Source organism: Sipha flava, unplaced genomic scaffold (genome assembly GCF_003268045.1).
Source record: "Sipha flava isolate LNK unplaced genomic scaffold, YSA_version1 40_pilon_pilon, whole genome shotgun sequence".
Taxonomy (NCBI): domain Eukaryota; kingdom Metazoa; phylum Arthropoda; class Insecta; order Hemiptera; family Aphididae; genus Sipha; species Sipha flava.
This window is the reverse complement of record NW_020273126.1, coordinates 842,903-867,653: the sequence shown is the minus strand read 5'-3', so window position 1 is coordinate 867,653 and position 24,751 is coordinate 842,903. Positions and strand designations below refer to the sequence as shown.

The following is a 24,751-nucleotide window of genomic DNA, read 5'->3' as shown; positions in this document are numbered from 1 at the left end:
TACATGTTAAACAACCTGAAAAACGAAATTTCGGCATACGGCCACTGGTGTGGAATACTTATCGTTTATTTATTTTTAATAACCGTGGTCATGAAATATATATATTTAATGTTGATATTTTTGACCATGGTATGCGTTATGATCAAGGATCTAGTTATCTAGATAACCGATGTCCTATCTCTTATAGATAAATTGTACATCCTCTTTGAATGCAAAAATATAGGTCCTTAAATCATGTAAATTTTATGACGTAATGATGTTATATGTGATCCCATTGGGAACTACGTCGTACTACAATTTTAATGAAAAAGTAAATTTTTTAATCTGAACATATTCTTGTTATTGTTAACAGTGTTCATACATATAATAGTATAATTTGGTAAAGTTTCAAATGATTTAGACTTTCATTTATATTACGTATTCAATTTTAATGTATTGGTTGTTCACGTCATTAGTAAGTTATCTGTATTTACATTTAATTCCGTTTTTAGGGCTTTGGAATACAGTTTTTTTACTTCATTGCTATCTCGTATGTTATGTTATTCGCATACCTTAATACGGGCATACTATCTGTAAATAATTGTTATCATTATCGCATTATTAATTATATACCGAACATTTTGTCAATAAATTCGAAATAAATATTAAATCTTCTTTTTCAGTAAGCGACGAAGTTAGTTTCATTGTATCTTCTTAACGATATAATTCTACTATTATCACGACTGACTAACATGAATCCTAATCAACAAAATAATGGCGGAACTGCACCAAATGGTAAATTTTTTTATTACAAAATTATTGATTATTTTGTGGTATTTGAATGTCAAATTTTTTTATTTCAGGTGGTGGAGGAAAGAAAAAACAAAAAAAAAGTAATATAAATTATGATTATAAAGTAATAGAAAAAAAAAAAAAAAAAATGTTAATTTAATTTAAGATTCAATGATATTATTATTTTATCATTCTTTTATGGCTATTGATTGTCTATAATTTTTCTACAATTACAATTTTGTAATACATCTTTAATTTTTATTAGGGATGTGCTGATATCACTTTTTACCGATACCCAATATACCGATATATTCAATCGATATAAAACTGATACCCGATATTATAATCATAAGTAAAAACTAAGTTGATCTTTAATATATTACATAAAAAAATCACCTTTTTTGGCAAAACCATGAACCGATACTAAAATTAATCCGATACCTCAAACCAATACTTGATATAATCACAAGTAGTTTTTGTGGTATCGGTGCAAATAATGGTTTTGAAAATAAACCGATACCGATATTTCCAACACCACCAATATCGGCCGATACCAAGTATCGGTTTTAGGATCGGCCCACCCCTAATTTTTATACTTAATTATCTTTTTAGAAACAACCATAATCATGAATCTAAAATCAGAAATTGATATTTGCAACTGATTTCAAAATAATATTTTCAAATTTCATTTATTTAACACGTTGACTACCATACAGCAGCTGGCAGTTACATCTCTATCTTTCCTACATGGACATCTTATATTTTCCATGTCATCCTGTAATAGAAAATAGCATATTTATAGAACAAATAATTTCAATATTATTATTTTCGTTATGTCTTTATACGGTTGAAGTTAATATTAAAGTGTATGGTAGCCTGCAGTCTTATGTCGTTGTCATTATATTAATAATAATTATAATTAGTCAGTTGCCATATGACCGCCGGTGATCGTATATAATAAAATGTCATGTGATATTTTTATTGTAATTTTACTTTTAATTGTGGCGTTGTGTCCAAAGAGACTTGAGACTTAAAGTAAAAGACGATACGATATGTCAATTATTAGAATAAAGGATCACATTCTGCTCACTATATAAATCATACACATGTATAAGTTGTTTCAATCTGCATCATATAAATTAAAGATTTTCATTATATTTTATTTATAAATATGCTTCGATATTTATATTTTGTATTATGTTGATATTTAAAAATTTAAATTAAAAACAAATTATTTGAATAAATAAAGTAATAACTAAAGACTGGATTTATATTCTCTTAAAATACCTTAAATATGATGCTAATATTCTTTAAAAAACCTTCAAATATTTTCATTATATTTTCTTAAAAATCTTAAAAATATTCAAAATTATGCAAAAATAATCAATATATGCTTTATTATATGAATTAATAAAATATATTTTTCTATATTATGTATACTCATGTTAGTTCTTCTATCGCTTAAAATTTGTTTATAGAGATTAAATGAACATTATTCAACAGATGTTAAAGGTGCAAACTTCATGTCAGTCACTATACTGGGTGTAAAATATTTTGGAAGATCTTCATTGTTTCCACATAAAATGTTTAAAACTACATAAAACATAAAACTACCAAATAATATTTGGTAGTTTTTATTATTATTATTTTTTTTTTTTGATATAATTGAGACACTAGTTCTTATTATGTTATCCTTTTCACCAGGTATATTGGTTAGTTTGCAGATAATAATTTGTACAATTTCCAATGATAACACCAAAGTCAAATATTTTAAAATATGCTAAATGGGCTAAATTTTCTCTTTTAACCTATGAAATATGCTAAAAAAACTTTTTTCTACAAACACAGAATTGAATGAATTGTCCACATTTTTTTACTCTCATACAATTGCATAGACCCAGTAACGATATGTAAAAACATATAAATCCGGTCTTAAGTGATAACATTTTTTATATAGTGATATTTTCATAATATAATTAAGTGTATATAAAATGATCAGTATACAACAAGTAATATATATCATTTTACACAAAATATTCTCCTCTATGCTATAATTCAAAAATATTCATAACTTTGATGTCACAGAAAATATTCCCTTTTACATATAATCACATCAGTCCAATGTGCAACTTACACATACATTTTCAGTCCAGTGTGAGACCTACATATAAGTATTGACCTATACTGCATTTTTTTATAGTTATTAATTCATTTATAATTAATTATACTTCTTGTCTGATAAGAATTCATCGTAATTTATGTATAATTTATGTTTCTCTCTTTGGTACAACGATTATTATTTTCATTTAGTGTTGGTAATAATTTTCAGTCTTGCAAGAATTGTACAGACATTTTTTCATCGTGTATAATATGTCGATATAAATATCCTAATGTAGTACTCATAATAAAAACCACAAATTTACTAAAATCACAATAATGTAATTCGACAAAGACAGTGAAACTATAAATGAATGCCTAACGGTTTACAATTATCATGTTTGTATTTCTATTCTCTACACAAAAATAAATGTATTTTCCCATGTCATGTAGGAAAATATACACATAGGCCGTAGGTCGCACATTAGCCCGGCAAAGATAAGGATCAATTATCAGTTGTAGGTCACACATTGGACGGACTGATGCCAGTTGTGATTATGACAGCTCGTGGTCATATAGTATATAAATAATAATAAAGTGTGACCACCGGCGTCCAAAAAAATACTTTTGTATGCTAGTACTCAGGTGATGCCAGTGGTCGTGTGGTAGTCAACGTGTTAAGTAGTATTTTTATTGGTAACTAGGTTAGGAGATTTCATCGAATCAGACTTTTATCAAAGGTTTTCAGGCATGATTAATAAACTGGTATATGAAACAAAAAGGTTTCCGAGTTTCATCAAGAGTGTTGAGTATATATGTGAATGGTTTGGTTATATGAGTTAACATCTCTATTGAAGGGAGCATTTTAATATGCTGAATATACAATGATCATAATTATTATAATAAATAATCATCATTATCATAATAAATAAAAATATTGCCTGGTTTAAATTCATTCCAAAAATGTTTTAAAATTGTGTCTTAATTAATATTTTTAAAATAGTTTGATATTTTCAAACTAAATTATTTTAAATCTCATTATGTATAATGTATTATATTTTAAAGTTTTTTATGAACAATACTTATTATGATTTAGATCGCAATAATCCAAATGAGCAACAAAATCAAGGACAACATACAAAACAACCTGGACAGTTAGCTGGTTAGTGTTTAGAAGTTTTATTAATAAATTAATAAATGGACTATCTTTTTTTAAATTTTGAGGGAAACTTTTTTTTAATTCTTTGAGGTTTTTACTAGAGTTAAACTCACTAAAAATGTTTATCAAGCTTATGTGATGGATACCTATTTTACTTATTTTTAAAGTTGATAGAGAGAATATTATTTCTTTTTTCAACTCCTATGTTTTTTGGAATAGCTGCCTAAAAATGGAAATTTTGACAACTTTCTGGTCTAAATCATTCTTGATAATCACCATTGATTTGCTCTGACTTTCTATTTATTCTTGATAATTTTGAATTTTAATATTTTTATTGCACTAATATATGTACAAGTAGTATGTGTGTCTTGGCCAAACAAGTGTGGGAGTCTGGAACTGATCAATCCCGGGACCCTCATAATTTTTGATGTTCCTGATTACAAATTTATGTGGTTATTATGGGGTCCTAATCGCAGTACACAAATTTCATTTTTTCATTAGTTTCCATTTGAAATTGAGAAAAACTCAACTAAAAAATTACAATAAATTATAAATAATTTTTAAGAGTCATGGTGCCTCCAAAAATGCTCGTTGTGCTTGTTGATCATTGTAGTAGACAGTTTAGGAACTGTTGTCCACAAGTATGTTAAAGTAATTAGTATGTACAAAGATAAGGTCTTACTGATATTTTATCATGGTTTATCAAATCAATTTGACACCGGAAATTAATAGGATATAATTTTTATTTATTTATATAATTTTTATGATGTAAATTGTTATATTTTTTATTTAAGATATAATGTTTTATACAATATAATAATTTTCCATAAAATTTGTTAAACAAGACTATAATTTTTATAAATTTATTAATATGTAAAGGATCTTACATATTTTTTATTTAGGAACCCTTATTCTTGCTGCACAATGATGCTAATTCAGCATATAACACTCACTAGTCTATAATAAGTATAGCAGCATTAAGTGTATCATTCCCTTACAATGAAAATTTAAAGTTAAAAGTTAAGTCATGATGGAAATAATCGAATGATTAGTAATCGAAAAAAAAATGATCGAATGATTGGTAGTCGAAAACAACAAAATAATTAAATGATTATGTAAACGAAATTAAAATAATTGAATTATCGAATGATAAGTGTGTAGTAGAGATCTGCACAGGCTGTTTTTTTTCCAGCCCAATCTAGCCTGAAACTTCAATTTATAAAATATTCCCATCTAAACCTGATCCTTCATTTTTTTTTTTTAAGTCCAAACCGACCAGGCCCGGTATGTAATATTTTTCTTACAGTCCAACCGCCCGCCCAGGTTATGGACCAGGTCCATTAATATTTATTATTTGTTTTTATCAGTGATCTATTTATGAATATCATATATATTAATAATATATATGTATTTTTATTATGATTTGTGACAAGCCTACTCCATCAGTTTAGGAACATTTCCTTATCTAATGCCAATAATTGGCATTAGTACTGTATTCTTATATTATACTTAGGTAGTTTTATTTTTGACTGGCCCGGTCCAAAGAAAACACAATCCCACCCATAACCAACCCGTAATATTTATATTATGGGACGGACTTGTACAGGTTGTACTCGTCTGGCCCATGTAGATCTTGAGAAGGTAGGTAGTCGAAATAAAAATAATTGAGTATTTGAATGATTCATGATTTGTATTGCTTGAAATGCTTGAATAAATAATCAAATAATTATGAGTGTGAAATCAATTATTAGTTGAGAGTAACTCAATAATTTTATCATCTCCCTTCTACATGACATGATCTGGAAGTACTGGTTGACAAGTCTAATCTAATATCTAATAATAAAATCTAGCCCAACAAGAGTAAACCACAAACTCTGTAAGTTACCGATTCAACCTGTGTTATAACTTGGACTCATAACTTATAGCTCTAAAAATGGTAGTTATAATGGCTATAATATGCTTATATAAATATTGATATAAATGCTTAAATATGCACTAAAAATACAAAAATATGCGAAGAAATAAATGTCAAACTCTTACAAAATTCTCAGAATAAATGTTTTAAATGCTACGGAACTAAAAAAGACTTAAAAAAGCAAAATAGTAAATAACAAATTTCTAAATATGCAAAAATTAGTCAGAAAAATAGGAAAGAAAGCAAAATAGCTTTTATACTTTGAAGTATGCAAAAAAATGCAACATAAAATTTTGTATTGAGCTAGCTTCTTAGTTATCTGAAACAAATTTATAATTCTCATAGGTATTTCTAGGACCTCTCAAAAAAAAAAAAAAAAAAAAAAAAAATGTAAATTCTACAAGTTATGAGTCCTGGTTATAACATTAAGAATTTTATAAAAATTTAAAGATTTTAAAAGACTTGTTTATCAAGTGCTATGGAAAAACATTTTCATGCAAATGTTTTCTAATCTTTTATTTACTATCAATATAAATAATAAAAATAATTTTCTACCAGAACAACAACCGATTCAAAAACAGAATCAACCAATGAAAAACAAACAACAGCCAAAACAAAATCAACCTAAGGAACCTAAACAAAAGCCAATACAGAAACAAAATCAACCTAAAGAAATAAAACCTGCTGGGGCTGCTAAGCAAGCTAAAGGTATTAATTTAAAAGTAACAATTTTATGAATATAGTCATAAATATATGATTTATGAATTTATTTTATTTATATTTTTATAATTTTGATTTACAGCATTTAAATTAGATTTAGACAAGAAGAAATTGTTTAACCCATTTATTTGATATGTAATTAAATTTTGTCATGTATTTTATATAATTTTGTTTTAAGTTGATAGCTTGAATTGTATTAAAATAACCTAATTCATTGCCTAAATTATAAATGAATCCTTATAAAATTATCATTCATTCAAAATTGATTTATAAATTAATAAAATGATTAAGCATGAACAATTGTGAAAATTTAACTGTGATCTGTGTTGGTTGATACTAATTACTAAAATCCTTAAATCTATATTTAATACTTCAAATTCTAAGTGATCAAAAAATATGTTCAAATACAAAATTTAAAACAGATCAATTTATGTGCCAAAATGTGTTTCTATTTTGTATAATTTAAATAATAAATAAATTAGATAAATTATTTTTATAAATTAGAAATATTATGTTATTTTAGGAGAAAATGCTCCAGCTGTAAATCCAGCTGCAGCACCAGGAGTTCCAAAATCAGGTTAAATTATTATAGTTTTTAAGATTGTTCTATTATTTATATGATTTTATAAAATTTAGATTCTCCACAGTTGGAACAAATTATAGAAGTTTTTATGAAACAATTAAAAATTCCAAAACGAAGAAATCCTAGTGCTGGAGGTACCAAAGGGCGTAAAACTGAGATCGAAGTAAATCATCTTCCACTTAATCTTGACAAACTGTTTACAAAAACTGTTTATCATATTGATGTAACATTTACTCCAGAACTACCAAGAAGACTTCTGAGGTAAATATTTTTAATTAATTAATAATCAAAATAAATATATATCTAACTATAGTAATTATATGTATTAATATTTTCTTATACTTAAACCTTTCAAGTTCCTCTAATTATTATTTTACTCTTATGAATTTCAAATGTAAATATAATTATTATTGTATTATTATATTATATTATTATTAATGTTTTTTTTTTAAATATTAAATATTTAATATCAAATTCATGGTTAACATTTGTATTTAATTATTTTAAATATAAATTATCAACTTTCTCATTTAATTATGTAATAATTCTGAATATTTGTATAAAAAATTTAATTAAACCATATAAGGTGTTTTAATAATTTATTGTCTAAAAATATTTACTACAGTATACAATAGGTACCTTCTTATATTAGCATTATAATATACATATTTTTGTAATTGTTTTAACTTTTAGTAACCATTAACCATTATATTACCTATTTTATACAAATTAAAATTTAAAATTTCATTGAATCATCTGAACTATATAGAGCAGTGGCATAATATTTGTATTAAATAAATGTTTAAATATTAGAAGTTAAAACAAAATTATTAATTATTACTTTTCTCCTCAGATCTTGCCATTATATCTATACCATCCATATATTAATTAGAGCAAAATTGCAAATTAAATATTTAACTTTTTATTAGAAAACCTAGTTAAATTCTAATTTTTAACTTCTGAAACTTATATTTTAATCTTCAAATAATTAACTTTGCCTTGGTTTATTGAAAGTATTTATAAAACTGTAGACCCATAAATTTAAGAAGGATGTATTAATTTATGAGCTAAATTTCAATTACCAATTCTTGCTTATGCTACACTTATATTTAAGTAATTTATCTGCAGTTATCATAATTTGGTTTTCATAATTTAATCTAATTTTCACGCAGAGCTAAAAAATGAAAAAATATGTCAATTTATTTACCATTTTCATAATAAGTTAATTTCATATTATGTCTTCAAAAAAGTATTTGGTAAATATGTTTACAAAGTTAGAAATTTTATTGATTTTTGTACTTAGTGCAGGGTTGGTAATATTCGCATTTAAAACGTTTTACATGTTAAACATTCAATACATCACTAACAATTAGTATAAAACGTATATTACCAATTATCATAATTACTAAAACATTTTTTGTTTTTGAAATTCACTCTTAGAAAATTAAAAATATTTTCTATTTCAAATATAAAGTTAAGTTTTTATTTTTATATTTAATTTTTTAATTTAATTTTTTTTTCATTCTTTTTAATCTATCTAAATAAAAAATAATAAAAAATTGCTACAGGCAGAAAATATAATACGTTTATTATTACATTGATATAATAAAGTAAAATTTAAATGTTGCCAAAAATATTAAAAATGTTTTAAATAACACATGTACAATGAATTTACTATAAACATGTATGTAACAAGATAATGATAATTATTAAAAATAAATTAATAGCACCACACTTGTTTAATTATAATTTATATTTCCTTTTTGTATAGTTTGTTTAAATTATAAATTTATTTTTGTTTATAAGAAATTTTATTTTTATAGGTACATATAATATGTGTTTTTTACTAAATTATATTATACATTTCAATCCTGACTTCATGTACATTTTTTTCTAATGAGATGGTTTTTTGCAATTGTTTTTCTTAAACTTAGGAATAATATACTCATTGAAATTTACTAAAATTTTAAAATTATTATGTTTAATTATACATTTTTTTATTATATTTATTTTAGACTGGCTTTAGAAGAATTTACTAAAAAACATTACAAAAATGTTCAATTTGCTTTTGATGGCCGAAGAAACATGTACTCAACAAAAGAAATAAAAGGAGTATGTTATTTTGTTTTGTAAACTTATGTACATTTTAAGGTATATGATCGTTTAGCGGTGAATGTTTACAGTCACCAGTGTATGTCAACTTTTACCACTCATTTTGGTTAATATCTATTTTCACAAATACTTCACATTGCAGACATTCACTGGTGATTGTTCATATGCACATTACGTATTTGGTGAATGTTGACATATGAATCAAAATCATCAAATTACAATTATTTTACAATCGATCAAATTAATAAAAGATACAATATTATTATAAATGTAATTATAATAATCATAATAATGTTATTATTTATTGCAGTACGGTATACTATTATGGCATTTAATATTACAAATACCCCTATTTTTACAATTACATTTTTTTTGTTAATATTTTTGCTTGATATAAGTGTAAAAATAACAATCTCATTCGTTATATTTTTGAAATCATTCATTTATTTGTTCATTATTTTGTTTCTGGTATATGTATGTAAACATTTAAGTAATTCACACAATTTTTACTTTATTGTAATTAAATTTCTATTATTATATGTATAAAAGGTATATAAGTTTCATCGTTGGTCTATGTATATTTTTTTATAAAAATGTTTATTTTATGTTAAGGTTGCGGACACAATATCAATTTTGAATGAAGAAAATAACAAAACAATAGATTTCAATATTGTCACCGGAGTTGTTAATTCCATTTCTATGAAAAAAATTGAGGATTATTTAAAAAGTGGATCATCTGACAACCCACCTGGTGAAGCATTTCAAGCTTTAGACATTATATTAAAAAATCGACCTTTTGCATTAAGGTTAGTGGATTATGGGAATGTATATCCTGCACTTAATTTAATTTGAAACAAATTTATAACATTGAATATGTATTTTAATAATTTAATGATATAGGTTTACCAATATTGGAAGGTCTTTTTTCCCAGTGCCTCGTGGTATTCCAGTTGATTTAGGTGAAGGTATGGAACTATGGAAAGGATTTTTTCAAAGTCCTGTAATGGGTTGGAAACCTTTTTTGAATATAGATGGTAAGTATTTAATACTCACTCAAAATAACACAAATGTAAAAAAGTATTAAATTAATTTTTTTATGTTTCTAAATGCATTAATAATTGACATATAAATCCAAATCTTTACTATTTATTTGATGTGTTTACAACAGCGGTTTTCAAATTTATTTTAATATAACACAATATGTTTTTTACAAACTTTTTGTGGCTTCAACTATGAACAACATTCTAAAACCTTTTTTTTTTTTTTTAGTCATTATTTATTTTAATTTATTACATGTATACAAATTAAAAAGTACAAATCTTTTATATATTAAATGTATTAAAATTATTTAGTGGCAAACAAAGGATTTCCCAAGTATCAACCACTGGTGGAATACATTAGAAATGATTTAAGATATAGTCTTGATTCTGAAATGGACCGTTATGGTTTAAATTCACTAGCAACTTATGTCAAAGGATTAAAAGTTGATTTTATGATTCCAAATCAACCTAATACAAAACGATCATATAGAGTAGTTGGTCTTTTTGATTCTGCAGCTAAATTTTTGTAAGTACTCAATAATATATATATGGATTTTTATAAAATATTTTTTATTTTAAATATAATTTTTTTTAATTATTTAGTAGGTATAGCAAAATATTTATAAAACTTTAAATACTTTATAAATCTAACAGTAATATTATAAATCTGTTACAACTTTCATAACATTATTCAAAAATTAATTTAGATATAAAATAACAGCAATATAACTTAAATTATACTTATAGATATTATTTAATTTAAATAATAATTTTAATTTATTAAAATAATCATTCAGTTGGACAATATTAAAATTAATTTTATCAATGCTATATTTATATATTCACTGTTTAAATTAAAATAAGGTATTAAAGTTAAAAATGAATGCTATATTATATCTTTAAATTGGTTATTCACATCATGTATAAAAAATTATAAAAGGAGTAACTTAGAAATAAACATAGATTAATAGTTAAAAATTTAAAATTAGAATATTATCTAAACCCCAACACCTACTTTCTTCTTTTATGTTCTAAAATTTCTGGTTATTAAATTTTGTTCATTGAAAGAGAGTCAATTTTAATAGAAACTTGGCTTTTCTAGAAATTCTTCAAATATCAGCAATCCTAGAACTAGAAATTGGAGAAATAGATATAAAAGTTATACTCGTTTGACTTCTAATTACCATAAAATGTTACTGGATATTATTGCAATCCATTACCATAGTTTTTTTTTGGTACATTTTCATTTTTTTTTTTTTTTTCATAGCTAATTAAAATATTAAGTTTTACAATCATTAACATAAATAACTTAAAATCCATTTTTATTAGTGAAAAATGAATAATGGTCCATAACGGATTATAATATTTTCTTAAAAACAAAACCTAATTACTATAAATACTTTAAATTTACTATAAATTTACTTGTGGATGGTTTTGTTCTATATGAATCATATTTTAATTTTATTTCTTTCATCAAAATGTGTGTTTGTTAAATATTTGGCCTGATTTTGTTCTTTGAAAACTGTTAATGGTATATGTTATTGTTCAAAATGTTCCATTCAATTTTTTTTTATTAAGTATTTTTAATTTTTTGCAATAATTATCTTATAAAAATATCTTAGTTTGTAGTTAAATAAGTTAATTTATGGTTGTTACTAATCATTAAATTAGAAAATTGTATTTGTTTGTATTACGAAGTTTTCAAAATGATGATTTATTTTATATTTTCTTTTAGCTTTGACATGGATGACCCAGAAACCAAGAAAATAAAACGTATTAATGTAGTTTCTTATTTTAAAGTAACGCGTAATTATGTTATCAAATATCCACATTTACCTTGTTTGCATGTTGGTAATATTGCTAAGAAAACTGCCATTCCAATCGAAGTAAATGCAATTTATATCATGTTTTATATACTATTGTATTTGCTTGTAATATTAATTTAAAGTCCTTAGATTTATTCCTAATATCTTTATAATAACTGAATTGTTGTTTTATAAAATTACTCTTAAAGATTTTATTAATCGGAAGGATATTATTTTTAGTTATGTGTTGTTCAAAAAGGACAGTTAAGGTTGAAAAAGTTATCAGAAAATCAAACTGCAGTTATGGTGAAAAATGCAGCTCGTCCACCATCTGAACGACGACAAACTATTGAACAGTGTATTAAAGATATTAAATACAATGAAGATCCAGTATTAAAAGATTTTGGTATAAGTATTACCGAAAGATTTGCTTCTATTCCTGCAAGAGTTTTGGATCAACCTTCATTAGCATATGCTTACAATAAGGTAAACATTTCGTTTTAAAATTAAAATTTTATTTATAATGTAAAACTTACATCCATTCATTTTTTCAACTTAATGTAGTATTGTAATTCTCGATTCATAACTTGATGTTTTATTAGTTACATAGTATACTCATATAATTCTTACTATTATCATATTCCCCTTTAAATTTTCTGTTTTTAATAAGAATTAATTTTAATTTTAACCAAAATTTTGGATTCTATGTTATTAACATATATTTTCAATAAAATAATATTACAAATAATATTAGTGAATTTAATTAAGCTTAAGTTATAACATTTAAAGAACTAATTAATATGATTAAATTAAAAATTTATTTTACTTGATAAAATTTTTAATATTTTATTTACAATACCTGTTTGATTAATTAATTATTTACCACTGGGTAATCCAGTACTTGTAAATTAACTAAGTATTTAATCTATTGGCTTTATATTTAAAAAAGTAATCATTAAATCAATATTATTAATAGGTAGATTAGTATTAATCATTCATATGAAATCAATGAACATTAATAATTTTTTAGTTGATTTATTAATGGATTACTAAAATATCCTTATTACTATATTAATTTTATTAAAAATCGGAATGTATGATAATTATTATATATTGTTATGTAGTAATATAGTGTGTGGAAACAATACAGTGTAATATAGAACATCAAAAAATTAAGCATAGTAGTATTTATTTACAAAAATTATCAAAATGTACTAAAAATCATTCTTCAATTTTCTTAATTCACATTTTATTGACATAAACCTATTACTGTATATATTTTGACTGGCCATGATTCTTTTAATTATTGGTTGTAATTTAAATTATAAAAAACTGTAATTTATTTACATTAACATTTTTATTCTGTCATGTTTTTTTTTGATATTTTACAGTATGTTAATACATACTTAATTTTATAAATTTATGTAATGTTACCAACAGCTTATTATATTATTTATACATTCAGTCAATATATTTCATTATGAGTTAAATTTGATTATTTTAGGAAACTAAACCAAAATTTGGTGTTTGGTATGCAGACAAATTTTCCAAAGCTATAGTACTTGAGAAATGGACCATATTGAATTTAGATGGTGCACGTACTAAAATACCATCTTTAAAGTAAAATTGTCATAATTGTTTCTATAACTAACAATAGTGATAATAATTTTATATTTTATTATATTATAGAGAATTTGAAACTCACCTGGTGAATTGTGGCATGTCTTTAAATGTTAAGGTAAAGCCTATGGTTCCAGGCATTAACTTGACATTTCAAAGAGGTGTACGTCTAGGTGATGTGCAAAAAGATGTTACTAAAACTTTAAACAATCTAAAAGGAAAAGTAGATTTAGTTGTGGTAGTTATTCCTGACAATCCTTCAGGAATATATGGTAAGTAACTAAATTATCCTGAGATTAGAATTTATAACAAATTGTTTTAGGCCTGAGAATAATTTTAGCTAATAGTTATTGTATTATAATTTAATACTGTCATTATTTATGGAAATATTATTTTAGCTGCTGTTAAACAATCTTCAGAATTAATAGTTGGTGTTCTTACTCAGTGTATTAAATCTCGAACCATGTTTAAGATGAATAAATCAACAGCGAGTAATATTTTATTGAAGATTAATTCAAAATTGAATGGTATTAATCATACTTTGGCTACTAGTATCAGGTAATTTAGCACTTAATTTATCAATATTTACAATTATAGTCATGCTGAGTTTTTTTGGGCAACAGTAATCACTAATTATTGATTTATTGGCCTTGGTACATTTTTCCTCTGTCAATTAATATATTTATGAATGATTCATTATTTAAAACTTGAATCATAACATTTATAGATGTATTTTACTCTATAAATGAATTACGAAATATTATTTATGAATGTAAATTGTAATTATCAATAACAATATTCAAAATAGAGTTTTAATGTTTGCATAATGTTTTATTGTATTATAGTATAAACATTATACAATTTGCTCAATAACATAGCGTAATAGTTGTGTATATGTATGTGGTTACCTGCAAATTTTTATGTTTTAATCAACAAACTTAATTCATTATTGTTATTTCAACAAAGTTGTACTCAATAAAAATTATTTCAGACATCAATTAGTTTAATTTAAATGATGATACTAATAAATGAAATACTTGAGATTATTTAAGGTTCAAATTTCATACTGCCCCTGAGACTGGAATTTGCTTGTAATACAAATTATAATTATTTTTGACCACTATACTACAACTATAAGACGATCAACATAATATTTATCTTACTTATTTAATTATATTTTCATATATGGATTATATTAAATGAAATGAATAAACAATTTAAATTACTTTTGAAATTTAAGTCTCATTATTGAAAGAAATTTATAATTTTGAATTTCTACCAATTTTAGTTAAAATTTTCAAAATATATTATAAATTTACATATTTTTTATAAATCTCTGATAGATTAGAATTTAATTATAGATTATATTTGTGCTGTATATTTGGTGACAGATAATTTCTATATCAGTTTGTATCTTATTAACTATCCTTAAAACATAATATGAAAAAATTATCTTCATTCTTACAATTATATTTGTATTAGAGTTCAATTATAATATTTCTAAAATTAAGATACAATATTTAAAAATTATAGAAATGATAAAAACAATGAAATAAAAGATAGTAAAATCATTATCATATGTTATCTAATATTTAAATAAAGCTATTTAATTAAAATATATCTATATATATTTTGATATATAATGATAAAATTAATAATTTTATATTTGTAATTTAGTCCGCCTAGTATGAATGAGGCAATTATTTTTGGAGCTGATGTGACTCATCCATCACCAGATCAGACTAGTATTCCATCTGTTGCTGCTGTAAGTATATTTTATTTTTCTAGAAATTAGATGTATTACTAAATATTTGGAAAAACAACTTATGTTTAATGTATAATGAGATTGGATTTTTTTTGCTATTATTTATAATGTCTGCATAATAGGATTGTTAATGGTTATAATATATTTGAAATTATAGAATTTCATTTGATGGATAATTATGAATGGATTTGTTTAGTTAGAATAACCTACCAATGCAATGACTTCAGCATATTTAGCTGAAAATATACTATTATTATACTTATATATTTTATACTTTTTCTGTTAATATTATAGGTAGCAGCCAGTCATGATCTTTTAGGAACTCAATATAATATGGAATGGCGTTTGCAGGACCCCAAAGTGGAGATTATTAAAGACCTTGAAGATATAGTTTTCTTACAACTAACTAAATTTAGAGCAAATACAAAAACTATTCCAAAGAGAATATTTTATTTTAGGGATGGTGTCAGCGAAGGGCAATTTAAGCAACTATTGGAAAGTGAACTTGTTTCTATACGTAGAGCATGTTTACGGTTAAATATAAACTATAAACCCGCTGTAACAATTTTAGTTGTACAAAAACGACATCATACTAGAATGTTCCCTAAGTTTAATATGGATATGGATGGCAAGTTTGCTAATGTTCCATCTGGTACAATTATTGATACACAAATAACCCATCCAACTGAACTTGATTTTTACTTATGCAGCCATGCTAGCATTCAAGTAATTAGTATACATTTCTTATTAATAAATGATATGATTTAATTATTTTATGAATAAAATTAATGTATTTTTAAAGGGTACATCTAGACCTACCAAGTACCATCTTATCTGGGATGATAACAATTTCACTGAGGATCAATTGGAACAATTAACATTCTATTTGTGTTTTATGTTTGTTCGTTGTACTCGTTCTGTTTCATATCCAGCACCCACTTATTATGCCCACTTAGCTGCTTTTAGAGCACGAGCTTATATTGAAAAGTTAGTCCTTTTATATCACATTATTTTGTTAAAAACATTTTATAATATGTATATATTTATATATATATTTTTTTTTACAGTAAAACTATAAATCTGAATGACTTAGCGGCTGAACAATCGAAAAATTTATTGAATCCGTCATTTGTTGATAATACTCCTATGTTTTTTGTTTAATTTGTAAAACTAAATTAGTAATTAGTATTAAATATTAATTACTATATGTAAAAATTCTATAATATTGTCAAGTTTAATAATTTTTATTACATATTATTTATTATAGTTTGTATTATAATTTGATTATATTCTATAAATATGAATTGACTTTTTTTGTAGTTTAATTTTGAAATTATCATGTATTAATGAATGAAAAAAAAAATTATTAAATTTAATTCTTTATTATTAATTATTATATTATTCTAATAAATATTTAATAAAAAAAATGGGGTATTTTAATTTCTATAATCAATATTAATTTTTGCTAGGTAGGAATTAAATTATTTTATATGTCTATGGGGGAGGGGGGCAGTATCGTATACATGAGTGGGGTCAGATACCCCTTGGCCTTTTTTTAAATGTTATAAAATAATGTTCTTAGTATGGTAGCGTTAGAAACGAAAAATGAAATTATGAAAATAAAAATGATGATTTGTTTGCAAATTATCCTCCTCCATACTTAAGTGATATGTATGCCACTGGCTATACACCATATCCCCACATGGTAATTGATAACAATTAACTTAAACAGAGATAATAGAATATTAATATAATTATCATTATAACAGTCTTGGATGATCTAACCGCAGATGTCTATATTATACATATATATAGATATATCTGTGGATCTAACTGACCGTGATCATTATTGTTGTGGTGATACATACCGTAGCCCTCAGAGTCTGCTTATCTGCAGCATAATTAATAGAAATAAATATAGAATTATCTACGATTTGCAGTTGATGACAGAGTTGGGTGTTATTCGAATAAAATTTTATTTAGATGATTATTTAGATAACATTTAATTGGAATGATTTTTTTCACAATTATTCAAATTTTCAAACAATTATTATTAGATATCATAAATTCAAACAGATAATTTTTATAGCTACATGCCCATATCTATCTAGTATCTTTATATTTTTGTGTAGTGCTCTATATATTTGAACTTATAAATATGAAATACAACATTGAACATACGTAGTTAGTACATAGTACCAAAATATCTGAGACTATAATATAGTACAGAAACTGGACTAAACTAGATATAATAATATCTTCAATATTGATAATTACTATTAAGGTACATACTAAATACATGTAGACAAACTAGAATAATAATCATTATTTCATAATACATATTTAGTAATTAGTACTAACTACTACTATATATACTAGGATAGGATAACTATGTTTAAAAATTATTCAAATAACATGATCACAAATTATTCCAATAATATTGTTTCTAAATTAATCGAATAATTATCTAGATAAAATTTTGATCAACTCTGGTTGATGAGTGCACCACGTTATCATTTTTGTTATCACTATATAATAAAATACTCTATGGGTAAAATATAGCCAATATAGTAATAAATATATGCTAAGTAATGTTTTAAGTACCAATAATTTAAATGTAGAAATTTATGAGTAATACTATTACATTTTTATTATTGTTTTTGAATTGACAATGAGGTTCATTTACACATTCATAATAAACATGTTCTTTAATTAAAAACGGACAGCCCATGAATTTAATTGGCAATTCTTCCCGTTCAAGTGAAAATATGTACTTACAATTTTCTCCTCGTCGACATATTTTATTGTTAATATTCATATTTTTAAATGATTTCAACCGTTATTTACAAATATACACATTTATTATTTTAAAGATATCTTTATAAGTCTATATTGATAATTAATTGTTTTTACTTAACCATGGTTAAAGTCTAAAAAGATAGCAAATAATGAAAATATTATTATATTTGGTATATTATATTATTTGTTATGGATATTAGCGAATAATAAAAAGAAAACGACATTTCTCTACTGTAAATATAAATGTTTTATACATTCTGCGATTCAACATGTTTCCGTGTTTCTAATTAATTATTTCAAAACTATCGTTTCGAAATCGATGTACCATTATGTTTGCGATGTACCCACAGTCGGTTCATACAACGGCTGAAAAACTTCTGAAAGCATTGAACTGCTTGTTGGTTGAAAACTTTACAATACAAGATAAAACCTTATTGGAGAAACTCTTGACTGGCTTACAGAATGCGGGTTAGTGTTGTATTGTTGAAGTATTTTTTTCTTTTCATTTTTTTTTCTTATTTAATACCTATTATCTATTAATTTGTTAATGTAATTTTGTAGACATACTATTGAAGACCATACCGACCAGTACACATTGCAAATGGTTTGCTAATGTCTTGGATTTGTATCAACTGCAAAAAAAGGCATCTAAAAACCCATCAATACATTTGTATGTTTTTTCTCTAAAATACTTGGCCATATTAGTTAAAAGTAATGACAGACTCGATGAGCTTATTAAAACGCATACTATTCGATTGATAATCAATAATCTAGATGTTGAATTTAATTTAAAAGAGTCTTCAATTTTTAATGCTTATATGAAATTATTGCAAACATTGAATACTCATAAACAAGGTGTTGAGTATATTTTCCAAGAAGGTAATTGTTTTTAATTTATACTATACTTAGCTTAAAATAATTAAACTTGTACTTATAGAAGTACACCTAAGTGTAATAATGGATGATTCGTAATTTAAAATATGCTGAAGAAAGTTTTATTTACTTTGTATAGTTCATCGTTTAAATAATTCATAGTTGCAAGTTCTATAACTAAAATTATTAATATTAATAAGAACATTTTTAATGTTATAGTATATAAAACATGTAATAGAATGTAATAAATATTTGAAAAATATTATATGGAATTAAATTTGACATCATTTTAAATGTACATATATTGAATATATCAATATATGGTGTATATTCATTAAAAATGTATATTTTACTAGTATATTAATCATACAAAATAATAATAAATACATTTAATTAAAAAATAGGCATTCAAATAATACCAATAAATTTAAAAATATAGTACACCTTTATGAGCTATGTATATGTGTATAACTTTCAAAGTATTTTAATTTTGTATTAATTTTTCTTAATATTTTATAATTAATAATTTAGTTATTTATTTGGCTTTAAAATGTACATAAGTAATAATCTTTTTTAAACTATAATTTTTTTTTAGGTTTGTGGAAAATTATACCTTTTGCTATAGATGGATTAGTTGTTCCTGCAAAATACATTGAAATTCAGTCAAGCCAATACATCGCTGAACTAATTTATAGATCATTTGAGTATGGAATAGCACACTATTGTGAGCCTTTACTCAAAGTACTGTTTTTTAACGTTGATAAAATAAATTATAGCATAATTGCTAATCGTCACATAAAAGATTTTGTAGTACTTAATGTTTATCTAAGAACATTAATTTTAATTTTAGAAAAATTCATTGGGACTATGTATGAGTCTGATGTATGTCAATTAATAATTTTTAAGTATTCTTTATCAAATATATTAATACAAATTAAAAAAATATTCAATATTTATCCTATGATATTAAATAATTATATTATATTACATTTGCTATTTGATTATTTCACGGTTTGGCACCAATCTGAATCCCAATACATATTAAAAAATATATTTTCTTATATGAATATACCAAAAGATGTGCAATTGTATAAACAAATTAGCAATTTATATATACAAGCAATTAAATATGTACATATCAGTAACACTCAATTGGTTGTTAATGCGGCATTTGAAAAAGAATTAATTATTGGCCAGGTTATTTTCACATAAGTATATTTATAGTATATATAATCTTTGTCATTTCATTATTTGTATATACTTTTTCTTTTTACAGCTAATTCCTTTAAGGAAATGCACAGAATGGCTAAAGTGTTCTAAATATGAAAATTTAGATTGTAGTGACATTATTGAATCAAAATATATTCTGAATTATTGTAATAATCATGATTCTATAATGAATGAAATGGCTATTTCTTCTATTCTTAACATTTTAGATATTGTTCCTATACTTAAACAGGTAAATATGTAATTTTAACAAATGTAATTATTTATGTATTTTTAGTTTCAAAACTTAATTTTAAGGTAAAAGTAAAAAAATGTTTTTATTTTGTCAAATACTTACTTGAATAAATATACAAACCAACCATCGATTAGAATCTTTATTAAATGTTTCAATGTAAAATATGTTAATCTCACTATAATATAGATAATGCATGATACATAATTTGAAACTAATTTAATATTTTTAAATAATTTATTTTTTAGTAATTCATTGAAAAATTATCTGAGCAAAATTTATTTTTATTTTTTATTATAGAATTTTGTAGGTTTACAATTTATTTTGATATATGTACATATATGATATATATAAATAAATAATATATAAATGTATATATATATATATATATATATCTATACATGTGTGTGTGTGTGTGTGTGTGTGTGTGTGTGTGTGCGTACGTACATACGTACGTACGTACAATTAGTATAAACTAAAATATTATGTTCCATATTTTAATTACTATAATTAAATCTAATTAATCGGATAGACTAATTTCACGAATAAAGGATTAAATTTGGATTATAATAATTTCAGAATTGGAATTAAGAATTAAGAAGAGTTAGTTGGATGTTTTGAGATTTTAAAAAATTAAAAAGAATTAAACGATTAGAGGATAATGAAGCACGATTTAAAATAAAATGGGAGAGGTCACAAATTATTTCTTCAGGATGTTTAGTATAATAAAGAGAATAATTTAGAGAGAGAGTTGATAGGAATGGAAAGAAAGTTAGAAAACATTGGCAGAAAAAGATGGAGAAGTGTGGGAAGATTGTCAGAATAGGATATATATAATTTAAGATTATTAAAAGAACAACCTGCTGAAATAGGGGAAATTGATTCATCAGTGTAGACTGAAATTAATAATGGGAAATTATCACTAATATAATAAAAAAAAGATTGTTGGCAATAGAAGAGGGAAGGAATTTTTAATGTATCTGAGCAATGTTATTAAATACATTTTAAGACACAATCATCATTTTAGTCTTCATATTACTAAGCTTGAAAATATTGAAGCTTCACAATTTTATAATACTATTATGGCTATTTAGAACTCAAATTATTAAATTATAAAGTAACAGCTCAATTTTCAATAATAATCTAATTCTTAGTTATTATTAACTGCTTAATAATCATTCATCAGATTTCAGACTATGTTATAATTATCTGAGATTATTAATATTAAGTAAAATAAAATTTAAGTTATTATTATCATATAGTATATTATAGTATATGCAAACAAATAAAATTAGTTTTATTAAAAATTAAATAACAAGATTACATTTTTGGTGGCTGTAAAATATATAAAATAAAGTAGTAAGTTCTTCTTTAAAATTTAATGTCTAGGGTTTTGATCCAATGTATTGCTTCATCAATGACATCATGAAGTTCCTGTATTAATCCTTTAAATGAGCAAATAGGGCAGTCTATTAGTATGTGATGAATAGGCTGAGGGAGATGTCCACAATTGCAGTCTGGTAGATCTGCCATTTTCTATTTATAAAGCAATTATTTACAATGCCATATAGCAGGTGTGTCTGTTGCTGGGTATCAGCGCCTTGGTGGTGATATTAGTTACGTTCATAGTCTGTCGTACACTAGAGTCTTCGGATTGTCTACAAGCGCATGTAGGGAGGGCCATGTGCAGGCTACCACCATCCTCTCCAATTTAGTATTAGAATACATAATATGAAATTATTTGTAGATTTTATGTGGTTAAATTATTTATAATTTATACTTGGTCTATTATTTTGTAAATAGTAATTTTATTTTTGAAATTGTTTGTATGTTTTATTATAGAATTCATTGGATTATTTAGTCGTTTTTTTTTCAAAATTATTAGATCAATTTTTAAATTCTGAAAGTTGGCTTGAAGAACATCAAGATCAAAATTCAATAAAGAACAAATTCTTAGAAATATTATCATATGTGTTTTTATGTTGGACTAAAATATTAGAGTGTAAACTATATATTGAAAATGATACACAGAATTCATTTTTAGTGCCACTTGTTCAATGTCATAGTCAGTTTTTTCATAAACCTTGCCACAATTCTACTCTTTTACAGGTAATGTAACCAATTAAATAATATCAATATATAATTTTACATTTTTTACTGTTTATATTATAATCATACATAATTGTTTAGAATGGCTTGAAGTTAATCAGTACAGCTATTAATACAATTAATCATAGAAATGTGCAACATACTGATCAACAGATAGATTTTGATAAACTATGTAATACACTCAATGATTTTCTGTTGGATACCAGACCAGAAATTCGTGATAGTAGTTTACAATGCATTACTAGCATAGCAGTTGCTGCGTCTAAATCCAGTTTTGGTAATAAGTAATATTGCTAACCAAATACTACTATAATAGTGATTTATTAATTAACTTAACCAATGTAACATGCTATGTATATTTTTTTTAAACAGGACAAGTTTTTATTCAACTTTTGTTGAAAATAGATTTACCTACTGCTGTTTTCAACACTCTTAAACATGACAATGATCCATTTGTTAGATCTAAAGCACTTGAATGTTTAGAAAAAATGGTTTCCATATTAGAAATTTGGGAATCATCTTTAAAAGAGTCTGATTTAATAGTAATTATATACTGAAATTTAAATAAAATTGTTTTTGTTCTAATTTTTTGATAAAAATACATCCAATTTAGACCCATTGTTTAAATTTAATGCAATTTGAATCTGAAGGTATCATTAGACGACAGATAGTTAAGCTCATCACTGCTTTATTCTTCCATAATGAGCAGCTCAGGTATGTTTACTTGTATCAAAAATGTAAAAACAATTTATTTTTATGAAATATATAATATGTTCACATACAACAAAGTGAAAACATGATTTGAACAATAATTTTTTATAGATAAATTTTTAATAAATTATTGTGTATTATTGATTAATAATAATATTTTGTAAAGGAAAATGCTTAGTTTTTTATTTATCAGTAATTATTAAGTAGTAATATATTAATTTTATTTTCAGTGATGATTTGCGCAATGACATTTATATAGTAATGGTACATGTTAGCACTAAAGATCCACTTTGGGAAGTAAAAGCATTCACTTATGACTTTTGGGATTCAGTTATTCAAACTATGATGAGAAAATTTAGTAAACAAAATAACTCTGAAAAACTAAATGATAATATTTTTTTATTAAATGAATTGAGTTCTATTGGTTGTTTACATGTTAGTTTTTTAAACATTTAATCTAACATTCAAATTATTCTTGGTAGTTTTTCTTATAAATTAATAATTTGATTAATATATTTTTATTTTAGGTGTTTTATGTTGCATTAAAAGAAGAACATGATTTAGTTGTTCAAAAAAAAGCAATTTGTCTAACAAAGAAAATACTGTTTTCTGTAAATTCTACTGATTTTAAACTTATGAACAAGTCGGTAAATTGTTTGAATAGTATGGATGTTGTCTTAGAAAATTCTACTGATCATAAGATAAAAAAATCTAGACAAGTTGATTCGGCAAACAGAGTCTTGAGTTCTATTACAACATCAAATGATTGTGAATTATTATCAAACTTAAAAATTGAGCATCATAATAGTATATATCCTGATGAAACGTGTATTCGTCTTAAATCTGACATCTATATATCAACAGCTGAGTTCTTAAATTTCACTTCTACTTATGATTTTGATAACTGTGATACTAAAACACAATTGGTTATATCAACTAGATCTGGGTTAAACTCTATGCTGGATGATATAATTGATCAATCATTAAATTGTTTTATTGACGGAGCAGATCTTTTAGATTGCCATTGATTATATTTTGTATTAATCATTTTTATTTATGTTTAACTATTGTATATTTATTATATGCTTTTAATTTTTCATGTAAAATGTCTTTGTAAATGTGGATAATTTATATTTATTACTTCCTAAGGTTTTATGAATTAGAATTTTGAATGACTCAAATTATATATGTTACAAATTTTTATTGGTACTAA

At 23.9% G+C, this 24,751-nt stretch overlaps 2 protein-coding genes across 3 annotated transcripts; both read left to right on the top strand.

Annotated features, from left to right (window-relative positions):
• Nucleotides 1-268: 268 nt before the first annotated feature.
• LOC112688799 (protein argonaute-2-like) lies at nucleotides 269-16,765 on the top strand. Of its 2 annotated transcripts, none has more exons than XM_025562164.1 (20): nucleotides 269-454; nucleotides 663-774; nucleotides 843-872; nucleotides 3,965-4,030; nucleotides 6,501-6,650; nucleotides 7,186-7,239; nucleotides 7,299-7,506; nucleotides 9,261-9,357; nucleotides 9,970-10,163; nucleotides 10,258-10,391; nucleotides 10,710-10,923; nucleotides 12,133-12,283; nucleotides 12,443-12,688; nucleotides 13,707-13,822; nucleotides 13,892-14,094; nucleotides 14,221-14,380; nucleotides 15,500-15,587; nucleotides 15,882-16,313; nucleotides 16,390-16,574; nucleotides 16,655-16,765. In XM_025562164.1, exons 2-20 carry the CDS (start codon nucleotides 732-734, stop codon nucleotides 16,746-16,748), a joined length of 2,865 nt encoding a protein of 954 aa, XP_025417949.1. In that variant the 5' UTR covers nucleotides 269-454; nucleotides 663-731; the 3' UTR covers nucleotides 16,749-16,765. The 2 variants fall into 2 exon arrangements, with proteins under 2 accessions (XP_025417949.1, XP_025417951.1); XM_025562166.1 differs by lacking the exon at nucleotides 269-454 and adding an exon at nucleotides 554-572.
• Nucleotides 16,766-18,544: 1,779 nt separating this feature from the next.
• On the top strand, nucleotides 18,545-24,751 carry LOC112688856. The gene is made up of 10 exons (XM_025562255.1): nucleotides 18,545-18,854; nucleotides 18,948-19,265; nucleotides 19,855-20,456; nucleotides 20,536-20,718; nucleotides 22,561-22,827; nucleotides 22,909-23,104; nucleotides 23,200-23,369; nucleotides 23,441-23,541; nucleotides 23,769-23,973; nucleotides 24,066-24,751. The coding sequence occupies exons 1-10, from the start codon at nucleotides 18,716-18,718 to the stop codon at nucleotides 24,564-24,566; spliced, it is 2,682 nt and encodes an 893-aa protein (XP_025418040.1). The 5' UTR covers nucleotides 18,545-18,715; the 3' UTR covers nucleotides 24,567-24,751.